The 14,427-nt window shown below is 42.4% G+C and overlaps 1 protein-coding gene across 9 annotated transcripts in view; it reads left to right on the forward strand.

The window, feature by feature from the left end:
• Nucleotides 1-14,427, forward strand: part of LOC134336376 (endonuclease V-like) — a 150,829-nt gene that overhangs the window by 67,275 nt on the left and 69,127 nt on the right. The window contains exon 8 of one of the 9 annotated variants that reach the window (XM_063030525.1): nt 352-1,875. The exons of 7 other annotated variants lie outside the window; for them this stretch is intronic. In XM_063030525.1, coding sequence (XP_062886595.1) covers nt 352-420 — 69 coding nt within the window. In that variant the 3' untranslated portion in view covers nt 421-1,875. One more of the 9 variants, XM_063030530.1, reaches the window with a different exon arrangement.

The following is a 14,427-nucleotide window of genomic DNA, read 5'->3' on the forward strand; positions in this document are numbered from 1 at the left end:
TGAAACTGTAAGGTGTTGGTCAGACCCCATCTGGAATATTGTGAACAATTTTCAAAATTTCAAGTAAATTTATTATCATAGTATATATACAGTATGTCATTATATACTACCTTGAGATTCATTTTCTTGCAGGCATTCACAGGAAAATAAAGAAATGCAGTAGATTCCGGTTAATTGGGTCACATTGGAACCAGTATATTTTGGCTCAGTTAAGCGGCTGCCTCAATTATCTGGTTTCATGGAAATAGTTAAAAAAAGAAGAGAGAAATTGCCTTTAAACTCACGAGAGAGCATAGGCCGTCAACTTTTTGCTGTTGATGTTTCTGCAGCAGGCAATTTCTTTTTTACAAGGTCAAGTTATTAGCTCGACGCTCAACCCAGCACGGATGGAAAGCGTGCACAGGAGCCGGCTGGATTTGAACTCGGGACCTTCCGCCCCAAAGTCCAGCACTGATGCCACTACGCCACCAGCCGGCTGAAATAGATAAAAAAGTATAAAAAAGACAAACTACTGTTTACTGTGTAACATATTATGTATTCAAATGAAATACAGAATAAATTAGAATACAACCAATACAAAGAATACAGTACTCTAAAACTGTGTATTAGTTCCCAATAGTTATCGATGGAGGAATTCTTCTAGTGTATGGTGCTGTGTTCTTTTGATTGACTGTAAATGAACAAAATCAGCACCGAAAAATTGTGCAGGTAATTGGCTGCCTTCCTACAATGCTTTCAATGATTGCATCATCCAAATCTTCATTTTCATTGTAACAGTCAAGATGACTGTTGATACCTTCAAACTCTTCGTAGTTCTTAACTTGTTGAAGTAGTGAAATCATTTCATTTTCACTCCTGGTCATTTCTGGCATCTCCAAACCTCAATGCTTGAAACCGCAGTGAGCAAAACAGTTCTGAATCATCTTTCTGCTTATTTTGCATCAAGTATCTTGACAAAGATCATTGTTTTTGAACACTATTTATAAACTGCTTACTCTAATGACAGTGTAGTGTCTAACAGCCATGCAAGTGCACATGACTGATGCTAGTTAGAAACTCTTCAGCAGCAACCACCTGTCCCAATTAAGCGGTATAGCGTCCCAAATAAAGAAAAGGAATCCCGGCTATTTTGTCGATTAGTTTTTGTTTTTTAAGAAATTCCCAAATAAGCGGCTTCCCCAACTAACTGATGGCCCAGTTAACCAGAATCTACTGTACAATAGAATTTATGAAAACTACCGAACCTGCTGAGTTCCTCCAGTATTTTATATGTGTTACTCTGGATCTCCAGCATCTGCAGAACCCCTTGTGTTTAAATGTCTGGCAGCAAAGGGACAAGGGAATATACGGGACGAAATGAAGAACAGCCAGAAAATGTGGTTGTGTCTGCCAGCCGCTTGGGTGAAATGCTAGAAGTCGAAGGTTTGTATTGGAGTCAACTAATCAGAGGGGATAACATTCTGATTGATTAAACTGGCCACTGTAGGCAATTTTGTTTCCTGTGGAGAACATTTTGTGCATCTTTAACTAGTTACGTGGAAATGCTGAGCTGGTATGAAGATAATCGCACTGGAGTATTGCCAGGCTGTCCCCTGTGAGTGAGTACAAATTATGGTTAAAATGGCCAGTCTTCTGCCCTGCTCTCGGGGTCAATTATGCTGTGCCAGTGAGGCAGCATGTGATCCCCCTGATTGCTGTGCACCGGGTTAACCTTGTTCAAGTCCAGCAGGCCATTGATCTCAATGGAAAGAAAGAGCTTTGGAGAGAAAGGGGAGCACAAGTTAATTCCTCAAGTTTCGAAATTCGGGTTTATTTATCATGTGTACGTCAAAACACACAGTGACAAACACAAGAAAATCTGCAGATGCTGGAAATCCAAAGCAACATACACACACACACACACACACACACACACACACACACACACACACAAGATGCTGGAGGAACTCAGCAGGTCAGGTAGCATCTATGGAAAAGGGTAAACAATCGATGTTTTGGGATGAGGTGTCAACTGTTTATTCTTTTACATAGAAATATATAGTGAAATACATTGTTTGTGTTAACAACAAACACACACTCGTGTGCTTGGGACAGCCTGCTAGTGTCGTTGCATATTCTGGCACCAACCCTGCATGCCCACAAGCCTTTTTATTTGATTTAAAAACTGATTTTAATTACATTGTAATGCTTTTAACATTCTTAAATAACTAATTTTAACTTACTTGATTATCTGCACTACACTCCCTCTGTAGACAGAACACTATTCTGCATTTTGTTTTCTTTAATATATAATTACATAGTTCAATGTATTGATACTCAGTGGCTAATTCATTAGGTTCACCTGTATACCTGCGCATTAATGCACGTATCTCATCAGCCAGTCGTGTGGCAGCAACTCATACCAAACTTCAGGATGAGGCAGAGGTGTGACCTAAGTGACTTTGAACATGGGATGATTTTTGGTGCCAGAAGGGGTGGTTTGAGTATCTCAGAAACTGTTGGTAGTTCTTGTGGGTGAAAACGCCTTGTTAATGAGCAACATCGGAGATGAAAGGCCAGACTGGTTCAAGCTGACAGGAAGGGGACAGTAACTCAAATGACCATGCCTTACAACAGTGCTGTGCAGAAGAGCATCTCTGAACACACAGCACTTCAAGCTTTGAAGGCCACAAACATGCACTCAGTAACCACTTTATTAGGTACAGGAGGTATCTAATAAAGTGGACACTGAGTGTATGTATGTATAATGATCTCTCTAGAGAACACACAGACAAAATATATCACTATTTCTGGATATGGCAATAATAAAGATTAAAGATTAAGTTTAAAGTTCAAAGTAAATTTATTAATACAAAGTAAATATATGTCACCATTTTTAACCCTGACATTCATTTTCTCATGGGCAATCACAGTAAATACAAGAAACACAATAGAATCAATGAAAGACCACACCCAACAGGACATACAGTGGCCAATTTGGAAAAAAAAGCGAACTCTGCAAATACAAAAAGAGAGAAAAAAAAAAGATAATAAATACATAAATAAATAAACAAACAAACATCAAGAATATGAGATGAAGAATCCTTGAAAGTCCATAGGTTGTGGGAACATTTCAGTGATGGGGCAAGTGAAGTTATCTCCTCCGGTTCAAGAGCCTGATAATTGATTGAGAGGCAATAACTGTTCCTGTACCTCCTTCCTGATGGTAATAGCAAGAGGAAAGCATAGCCTAGATGTTGGGGGTCCTTGATAATGGATGTGTCTTTCCTGCAAAAGCAATCCATGTAGATGTGCTCATTGGTGGTGAGGACATTACTTGGGATGGACTGGACCGTATCCACAACTTTTTGTCGGCTTTTCCGTACAAGGGCATTGGTGTTTCCATACCAGGCCATGATGCAACCAGACAATATACTCTCCACCACACACCTATAGAAGTTTGTCAAAGTTTTAGATGAAAAGCCAAATCTTCTCAAACTTCGAAGAAAGTGTAGTCACTGCCCTGCTTTCTGTATAATGACACTTATGTGCCAAACCCAGAAAAGATCCTCTGAAATGATAACCGAGAAATTTAAAGTTGCTGACCTTCTCCACCTCTGATCCCTCGAAGAGGACTGGCTCATGGACCTGTCGATTCTTCCTCGTGAAGTCAACAATCAGCTCCTTGGTCTAGCGGACTTGAATAGTTGTTGTGGCTCCCATCAGCGAGTTTTTCAACCTCCCCCCTATATGCTGATTCAAAACCACCTTTGATTTGGCCGATGACAGTGGTGTCATCAGCAAAGTTAAATATGGCATTTAGGTTGTGTTTAGCTTCACAGTCTTAAGTATAAAATGAATAAGAGCAGAAGGCTAACCACATGTGCCTTGTGGTGCACATGTATCAATTCTGCTTTACTTGTCACATGCATTGAAACATACAGTGTTTGGCATCAATGATCAACACGGTCCGAAGATTATGCTGGGGGCAGCCCACACGTGTTGTCATGCTTCCTGTGCCAAGGTGCCCAGGCACAGCTGACTATCCCTGTGGAGGGAAACCCACGCGGTCACGGGGAGAAAGTTCAAGCTCCTTACAGACAGTAGTGGGAATTGAACCCCCAATTGGTGATCGCTGGTGCTGTAAAATGATTGCGCTAACTATTAGGCCAACAATGCTACCATGCTACCCACCTACACTGCCATGAACTAATAGTGCCAGTCCCTTTTTGAACGTGTGTGAACGTCAAAGGCATTCGGTTTGACAGCCAGTAACCCTGGAGGGAAGAGCTCACTAGCCATCAGAGCAGTCCAGGAGCAGCGTGCATCATTGACAGAGCACTATATCCCTTCAGTCAGTTGGATGCTGGATCCTGAGTGGAGAGCAACACCCAGGGGCAATTCCCGAACCAGGGATCAGAGTCCACACAGTGAAGCGACACATTTCCAGCATAATTGCAGTGAGTTCCCAGAATAAGCTATAACTACATAAAGAGGTTTTTACTTTGTTAAAACCAGTTTGAATCTCATGGACTTCTGCTGCTTTAGGGGTATTCCAAAGACGATATAAGAACTGGTAAAAATGCCTACAGTTCTGTAGAATTAGGCCATGTTAATTCAGGAAGCTATCCCTGCAGTAACACGATGACTGTTTCAGTTCAATACTTGTGTTGATATTCTGTCAACATGTGAGTCCTAACTTGATACAACTTCCATTAATGTATTGAACACTTTCATACCAACTCCCATCTGAAATCAATTTTCATTCTTTTGTCGATTCATTGAAAATACGTTTTCAAATTGAACACAAGAGGTTCTGCAGATGCTGGAAATCTAGAGCAACACACACAAAATTCTGGAGGCACTCAGTGGGACAGGCAGCTTCTTCAGAAAGGAATAGAACCTAATGAAGGCTCTTGATCCAAAACATCGACTCAATATTCCTTTCCAAAGCTGCTGCCTGACCTGCTGAGTTCCTCTAGGATTGTGTGTGTGTGTTTCAAATTGGATATTTTCCAGTTTCTGGCTACCATCATTAACTACCTTGCAAAGCTCATTGCAACAATTAACAGTTGACATTTCAGGCCGAGATCCTTCATCAGGACTCATGAAGGACATTAGCTGCTGATACACACTGTAGTTATGATGTCAGGATCTTGGCTGTTTTTGGACATTGTAAGTTATAAATCTCAATGTATGTGGTGTAATTCATAAAATATACTGTTGCGACTGGAATGTTTGGTGACATCCTTAGGTTGTGTTGGTTATTAATGCAAATGACACTTTTCTTTGTCTTTTTAGATGTACATGTGATAAATAAATGAATCTGAATCTGAAATGAAATTGTAATTGAGCAGAAATGGTTGACGGCTACTGTTTGTTAATACTCCTCTCCTACACTCCAATGAGAAAACAAGCATCACTTAAAACATAGAGGTGCTAAGTTCCTTTGTAATATTCACGGTTAAAGTTGGCTTCTTTAAGATATTCATCACCATCATTATGTGCTGTCTCATATCCCATGGCAATCATGGTCTATGACCATGATTGTTTTAGGCAAATTTTTCTACAGGAGTGATTTGCCATTGCCTTCTTCTTGGCAGTGTCTTTATTAGACAGCTGACCCCACCCATTATTAATACTCTTCAGAGACTGTCAGCCTGGCATCAGTGGTCGCAAAACCAGGACTTGTGATGTGAACCACCTGCTCCCATGGCTTCACGTGACCCTGATCAAGGGTGGGGAGCGGGGTAAGTAGGTGCTACAACTTGCCCAAGGGTGACCTGCGGGTTAGTGGAGGGAAGGAACACCTTATATCGCTATCCCTAATAAAAAATACAAAGGCTTATGCTTAGAGAGTTGATGTTTGATGTTCATGGAGAGCTTTGGTCTTGCCCCTTACTGTGAATTCTGAAAGTACTGCCAAAGAACAGTGAAGGTCAAAATGAAAATAAAGGCAGCGTATTGCCTCATCACTGCTGCACAGTAGCTCAGGAAAAGAAAACCCAGAGACTTTATGTTGCCTGGAAAGGATTTAAATTGGAATTTACCAGCAGCAATGTCTTTGCTCACCTAAGACTGAAGCAACACTTTTCAGATCATGTTGAAATACATCTGATTCAAGAGCATGACACATTCTCTGATTTACTGCTGTCAATTCCTAATGCTGTCATTCCACATTTAATGTGGAATGTTTGAGAGCAAAAGTGTATGAATTTGTATAGAAAACAGATGAATTTCAATATTATAGACATGGAGTCGTAGAACACTACAGGACAGAAACAGGCCCCTTGGTCCATCTAGTCCATACCTCTTCGCTTGTGAAGGTAAATTGGTAAATTTGGTTATTATTATCAAATAACCAAGTATAATGATAAACTTGCTTTGCATGCCGTCCATACAGATCATTTCATTGCAATTGTGGATTGAGGAAGGGAAAACAATGGTAGGATACAGAATAATGTGTTACTGTAGGGTTTTGAACAAATCCGTAGCCCTTTCCGTTCTGAACAAACCAAAAAAGGAGTTGCCTTGCACTGACATCATTACGTCAGACACCGTTTCTTAAAGTAAACACAAGAACTCAATGATGGTGTTCGTGAATTATGTAGAATAGTTTCTGTTATGAATAATGTATGTCATCTGCCACATTACCCTACATCACATTTGCAGTGAAAGTGCAGCGCTGGTTGGCAGTAAGGTGCAAGACCATTATGAGGTAGACTGTCAGGAGTCTTATCTTACCGTACAAGAGGTCTGTTCGAGACTGACAGCAGTGGGATAGAAGCTGTCCTTGAGCCTGTTGGTATGTGCTTTCAGGCTTTTGTATCTCCTGCCTGATGGGAAGAAGGAGAGAAGAGAAAGTCTGGGGTGGGTGGGGCCTTTGAGTATGCTGACTGCTTTACCGAGGAAGTGTGAAACGTAGACAGAGTCCATGGAGGGAGGCGCTTTCTGTAATGCGCTGACTTGTGTCCACAACTCTCTGTGGTTAACTGCTTTGCCTACAAGAAATTGTCACCTTCTTCAAAATAATGAATGGCCTTGATGGAGTACGTAAAAAAGAATGTTTTTTCTTGTCAGGAAAAACATAACTGGAAATCATGATATAAGACAGTGACCAAAGTAATTTAATTGAGAGGTTAGAGGAACAGGAAGTGATAGATACAAGAAAGCAGATTCCATCATCGGGACATCCACTATCCAGGCCATGCTCTCTTCTCACTGCTGCCATTGGGAAGGAGGTATTGGAGCCTTAGGTCCCACAGTACCAGGTTCAGGAAGAGTTATTACCCTTCAATCAACTGGCTCTTGAACCGGTGTGGGTAACTTAACTGACCTCAACATTGAACTGATTCCACATCCTATGGACCATTTTTAGGGGCTCTACTACTCATGTTTTTGGTATTTATGTATTTATTACTGGTGCACCAGTTGCTTGTTTGTGTGTATTTTCCATTGATTCGATTGTATTTCATTGTTCTACTGTGAATGCCTGCAAGAAAATGAATCTCAGGGTAGTATGTGGTAACATATATACTTTGATCATGAATTTACTTTGAACTTTGAAATATTACAGATGCATTTAAGGGCAGTCTGGAAAAGTGTATGAAAGAAGGAAATAACAGATTAAGTGGTTCAATTCAAGTGGTTTAATTTAATATCAGAGAATGTATACAGTATACAACCTGAAATTCTTACCCTTCAGAGACATCAACAAAACCCCATAGTATGAATGATAAACCCTAAAGTCCCCTTCCCCCTCCCATGCACAAGCGACAGCAGAAGCACCGAACCCCACACTCCCCACCCCCCCAAGCAATAGCAAAAGGCCCCCCACGGAGACCTTGCTCTAGAGTCTATCAAAACTACAGTACGTAACCCGACACTTCGATATCTCAGAGAGGCTTTCTCCCTCAAACTCCCCCCCACCCATCAAGGGAGAGCGAGGTCTCCCCTGCAACAACGTGAGGGGAGACCAGCAACTCGCTGTTCCGATCTTACAATCTTCCAACGTAGCTTCTCCAAACCCCCTCGACTCGAGGACCGGCAGGCTCTCACTCTCCATCAGAAAGAGAGAGAGAGAGAGAGAGATTATGCAGAGAGATTTGGTAAAGGAGAAAAGGGAAGTAATTTGAGTGCGGTATAATTCCTAGGGTGGATTGGTTGGGCTAAATGGTCTGTTACTGTACTGTATATATCCTGTGTAATTTGTGCTTTCCTCTTACATACTCTCTTTAGAATACAGAGTAGCACTTAAATGCAAAACAACTGCACTGAAATGTAATATTAATGTAATGAACATACTACATTTTCTTTGATGTATAATAATATCATTTGTATCTTAATCACACCTGGGATTATAACATTCTTGCTATAAATTGCACATATTACATTTTCTGACAGAACTATAATAATGCAGCAATTTAATCTGACTGTGCTGTATATTCCAAACCACTGTTGAGTTTGACTGCCTTAAAAGCAACCATATTATTTCAGAGAAATGCTTACCAGTCCTTTAAGCACTTTTGGGTTCAACCCAGCTTCTGTGAAGCCGTCTGGTAAAAATCCGGTTTTAGCTGGATCAACATTGTCAAATCGGGAGGAAAGATGCATTTATGTGAAATCAGAATACTCAGAATTGGCATATTTATTGATGTTATAATTAGTCGGAGTACAGGAAGGAGACAGAGAACTTAGTAACATATACAGATGTACTGTGGAGAGCATTCTAACTAGTCGCATCGCCTTCTGGTATGAAGGGACCACTGCACAGGATTGGTAAAAGCTACAGAGGGTTGTAAACTCAGCCAGCTCCATCGTGGACACTAGCTTCCCCACCATCGAGAACTTCTTCGAAGGGCAATGCCTCAAAAAGGCAGCATCCATCATTAAAGACCTCCACTACCCAGGACGTGGCCCCTTCTCATTATTACCATCGGAGAGGAGGTACAGGAGCCTGAAGACACACACTCAACATTTTCAAAACAGCTTCTTCCCCTCCGCTGTCAGATTTCTGCATGGTCGGTGAACCAACCCATGAACACTACCTCGTTAATCTTCTGCTTTCTTTTTGCACTACTTGTTTATTCATTTTCTTTTTTTTCTTTTTTGGCGTGTGCCTGCATGCGTGCGAGTCTGAGCGTGTGTGTCTGCGTGTCCGTGCGCACGTCCGCGATGATGGATTTTTCATGGCTTTTTCCAAGGCACAGAGCGAGAGAGAGACAGAGAGACTGTGTGGCGGGCCACTCCTCACTCAGACATTGTCGCAGTATTTTCCCTTTGTTTTACGAGGTTGTGTTGCCGTCTCAACACTCAACCCGGCACGGATGGAAAGCGTACTCGGGAGCAGACCCAACTAGTTTTGAACCCGGGAACCTCCGCTCCCGGGTCCGGCGCCGATGTCTTTGCGCCACCAGCCGGCCCTACTTGTTTATTTTTTAGTATTTATTATATTTTACATATTGTACTATACTGCTGTCAGAACAACAGATTTCACAATATGCTGTATGTACGTTTGTATAACCCTGATTCTGATTCTATCATGAAAACAACCTTTCCTACAATGTCAGCTAAACAAAAGAACTGGTCATTGACTTCAGGAAGTGGGGGCAGTGCCTATGTCCTTGTCTACCTCCGTGGTGTTGAAGTACAGAGGGTGGAGAGCTTCAAGTTCCTGGAAGTAGACATTGCCAGTAGCCTATCCTGGTCCAACCATTTAAACACCACCATCAAGAAAGCTCACTATTGCCTCTACTTCCTCAGGAGGTACCTTGGTTGGCATGGAAAAGTTGGACTAAATGGCCTGTGTATGACTATGACTCATATTTACGAATCATCTCCCATGCTCTCAGGACTAGTTGATATTTCTAAATTTACTACAGTAATATACAGTCAGTGGCTATTAGGTGCACCTGTCCATCTGCTTATTAGTGCTAATTATCCAATCATCCAATCACATGGCAGCAACCAGTGCATAAAAACATGCAGGTAAGGTCAAGGGGTTCAGTTGTTGTTCAGACCAAACATCAGAACGGGGAAGAAATGTGATCAAAGTGACTTTGACCGTGGAATGATTGTTGGTGCCAGACAGGGCGGTTTAATTTCCTCAGAAACCGCTGATCTCCTGGGATTCTCATGCCACAACAGTCTCTAGAGTTTACAGAGAGTAGTGCGAGAAACAATTAAACATCCAGTGAGCGACAATTCTGTGGGTGAAAACACCTGTTAGTGAGAGAGGTCGGGGAGAATGGCCGGACTGGTTCAAGCTGACAGGAAGGTGACTGAAGCTCAAGTAGTCATGGGTAATATAGCACTGAGTAGAAGAGCCCCTCTAAACGCACAGCACATCAAACCTTGAAGTGGATGGGCTGCTAATCTTTACAGACGCACCGTGGAGAGCATTCTTCCAGCAGGGTGCATCACAACCCCTCACTAATCTTTACAGACGCACCGTGGAGAGCATTCTTCCAGCAGGGTGCATCACAACCTGGTATGGAAGTTGTCCTGTCCAAGACCAGAAGAAGCTGCAGAAGATCATGAACACAGCCCAGCACATCACAAAAACCAATCTTCCGTCCTGGGACTCACTTTACACAGCACGCTGTCGGAGCAGTGCTGCCAGGATAATCAAGGACACAACCCACCCAGCCAACACACTTTTCGTCTCTCTTCCCTCCGGGAGAAGGCTCAGGAGATTGAAGACTGGTACGGCCAGATTTGGGAACAGCTTCTTTCCAACTGTGATAAGACTGCTGAACGGATCCTGACCCGGATCTGGGCCGTACCCTCCAAATATCTGGACCTGCCTCTCGATTTTTTTGCACTACCTTACTTCCCATTTTTCTATTTTCTATTTATGATTTATAATTTAAATTTGTAATATTTACTATCGATTTGTAATCCAGGGAGCGGGAAGCGCAGAATCAAATATCGCTGTGATGATTGTACGTTCTAGTATCAATTGTTTGGCAACAATAAAGTATAGAAGACCACAAACATACACTCAGTGGCCACTTTATTAGGTATAGGAGGTGCATAATAAAGTGGCCACTTTGTAGTATACAGTGATATAAGGAAATCAGCAACCAATCTGAGGCGGAAACTGATGCATTGATTCCATCGAGCTACTGTACACGTCCAAACAATAGAGGACTCTTGCTTCTGAGTTTAATTCTGCTTCTTTTGTTTGCTTTTTGTCACTGGGTAGAAAGCAATAGCTGCAGGCAGTGAAGGTGGAGTGATTCATTAGTGGTTCTCTTGGAATACCAGACCAAACAACTTTGCTTCTGCAACTGTCATGAGTTGAAGAGCGTGGATGTATTTAAGGCTGTCGGGTTCAACAGTGGCTTAGAATATTGTGCAAGTGTAATTAAGTTGCTGCATTTTTCTATCGTGAAATATCCCTGGCAACCAATCTTTCAAGATCATAATTAGAGTAAAACTTCGTCAAATCTGAATTTGGGGCAAAAAAATGTTTGGCTAAATCATGATGGTTTTGATTTAAAGTTAAATTGAGCATTATTGTAAAATGATAAGTCTATTACTCAGATACAATTTGTGAGGCAGGTTATTATAGGAATTTCAAACACACTGTACATTTTAAATACCCCTGGGATTTTACTCCACAGATATTTCTCCAAGCCAAAATGGAACTGATTCCACTGAAATAACATTTAGATTTAGTGATTAGATTGGGTATGATTCAGAGCTGTCAATTTAATATTTACTTCCAGATTTCACCCAGGTTGTAGAAAATACAGGTAGTTCTATTCCAGTGCATTGGCTGGCTGGTGGCATAGTGGCATCAGTGCTGGACTAAAGAGTGAAGGCTCCCGAGTTTGAATCCAGCCGGCTCCCTTGCACGCTTTCCATCTGTGCTGGGTTGAGCGTCGAGCTAGCAACTCGGCCTCGTAAAAACAAGAAAGCCTGCTTAAAAAACGCCATCATGACGGCGTTCCGATGACTCCACTCGGAGTTAAGGGCTTTCTTCTTCTTCTTCTATTCCAATGCATGTTTTCAGTGGTTCAATTTAATATCAGAGAATGTATACAGTATACAACCTGAAATTCTTACTCTTCACAGACATCCATGAAACGGAAGAACCCAAAGAATGAATGACAGAAACATCAGAACCCCAAAGCTATCCCGTGCACAAGCAGCAGCCAAAGCATTGACCCTCCCTTCACTTGCACCAGCACAAGTGCCGATCCCTCCCCCCACCCCCCACTCCCGCCAGCATGCAAGCAATAGCAAAGCTGCCAAAAAGACCATGATCTGGAGTCAATCAACAACTACAGTCCATCCCACCACATTGGTATCTCAGAAAGACTCTTTCTCACTAGCAAGAGAGCAAGAGAGAGAGAGAAAGAGAGAGGGAGAGAGAGAGAGAGAGAGAGATCTCCTGCAAACAACAAGAGCAGAGATCGGCGGCTTGCTGTGGTGATGTTACAACCTTCTGTGTTGCTTCTCCAAGTCCCCCGACTCAAGGATGGGCAGGATCTCGCTCACCATCTAAAAGAGAGAGACAGAGAAAGTGACTGCTCTGGTGCAGGGGCCTTCTTCCGACAGCAGCGCACACTACCTGCTGTCTCGATGTTTGAGTCCCCGCGATGCTTCAGTCGGCGAGATTGGCGAGGAACCAGGTCTTCCAAGGTGCTCACCTTCCAGGCCACAACTGGAGATATCAAAATGTCAGGCCGTACAGCAAGTCCAAGAACTCACCACTTGTGCAGAACGGTAGTATGAGCTGCAGCTGTAGATCATGGACTCTGACAGGACCCCAGCCACTTTGAAAAGAAAGGAAAGGTATGAGAAAAAAATCTGTTTCACGGAAGAACTGGAAGAAGTCGTCTAGGTCTGCAAAATCTGCTGACGCCATCTTTTCTAGCTCCTCTCATAATAAGAAGTGGATAGAGTATGATAGACGAATTAGGGCATGTTATTTGTACTACATAGGCAGAATTGGTTATAATGTGATTTCCATCAGGAAGTAGAGGACCACTTAAGAGTTACTTTGTAAATTGACAAGCAAAAGAAAAGCTGTCTTTTGGGAATAAAACTAATTACAGGAAACTTCCCACAGTAATCAGATACCATTGTCTCTAAAGAACATAGGCAGTCATCAGATGTTGTTGTCTCTAAAGAACACAGGGTGTAATCAGATACTGTTATCTCTATAGAACACAGGCAGTAATCAGATACCGATGTCTCTATGGAACACAGGCAGTAATCAGATACCGATGTCTCTATAGAATACAGGCAGTAATCAGATACCGATGTCTCTATAGAACACAGGCAGTAATCAGATACCGATGTCTCTATGGAACACAGGCAGTAATCAGATACCGATGTCTCTATAGAACACAGGGAGTAATCAGATACTGTTGTCTCTATAGAACACAGGGAGTAATCAGATACTGTTGTCTCTATAGAACACAGGCAGTAATCAGATACCGATGTCTCTATAGAACACAGGGAGTAATCAGATACTGTTGTCTCTATAGAACACAGGCAGTAATCAGATACCGATGTCTCTATAGAACACAGGGAGTAATCAGATATTGTTGTCTCTATAGAACAGAGAGAGTAATCAGATACCGTTGTCTCTATAGAACACAGGCAGTAATCAGGTACCGTTCTCTATGGTTGGTTGGTTGGTTGTTTGTCCATCGCTGACGTCGATGAGGACTTCGACACCATTATGATGGTGTCAAGACTAGCGCGTGATTTGGATTTAAGTGAGGGAGAGTTGCGCAGCATCAGCCTCACTCTCTCTTCCCAATTCCCATCTGGATCCAGTGGCAAGACAGAGTCTAGACGGCTGGAGATGGGACTAGGCGCAGTGGATGACCGGGACGTCTTCTGTGTCTTGTCCTGCTCTACACGTTCCACAACGCTTGCAGAGACCGCCTTCTTGACCGTTGGACCTTCCATAGGTCTCGTCCACTCAATCCGCCGGAGTCTGTCTTCACATGCTGGGATAGACAACTCCCTATCTCACCGAGGGTTTGAGACCCGTCGGCTACTCTCACCTGGTTTAGCTGGCTTGTCAAAGCCGTTGCCCGGGGTGTGGCCGCTGTCGCATGCAAACAGCTACGGGGAGCCACAGGTGAGAGCTGAGTGCCAGGTGGGGACCAAAGGTTGTCTCTATAGAACAGAGAGAGTAATCAGATACCGTTGTCTCTACAGAACACAGGCAGTAATCAGGTACCGTTCTCTATAGAACACAGGCAGTATCAGATACTGTTGTCTCTATAGAACACAGGCTGTCAATTTCACCATTAGAGGCCATTGGGAGTTGACAAGCTATCGCTTCTATTGACTCTTATGCAAGGTCATTTTAACATAAAATGTAACATACAGCATTGAGTATTCTTTAGAATCAAAATCAGGTTTACTATCACTGGCATATGTCATGAAATATATCATAATAAAATTGAAAATTATTGT

Source organism: Mobula hypostoma, chromosome 22 (genome assembly GCF_963921235.1).
Source record: "Mobula hypostoma chromosome 22, sMobHyp1.1, whole genome shotgun sequence".
Lineage (NCBI taxonomy): Eukaryota > Metazoa > Chordata > Chondrichthyes > Myliobatiformes > Myliobatidae > Mobula > Mobula hypostoma.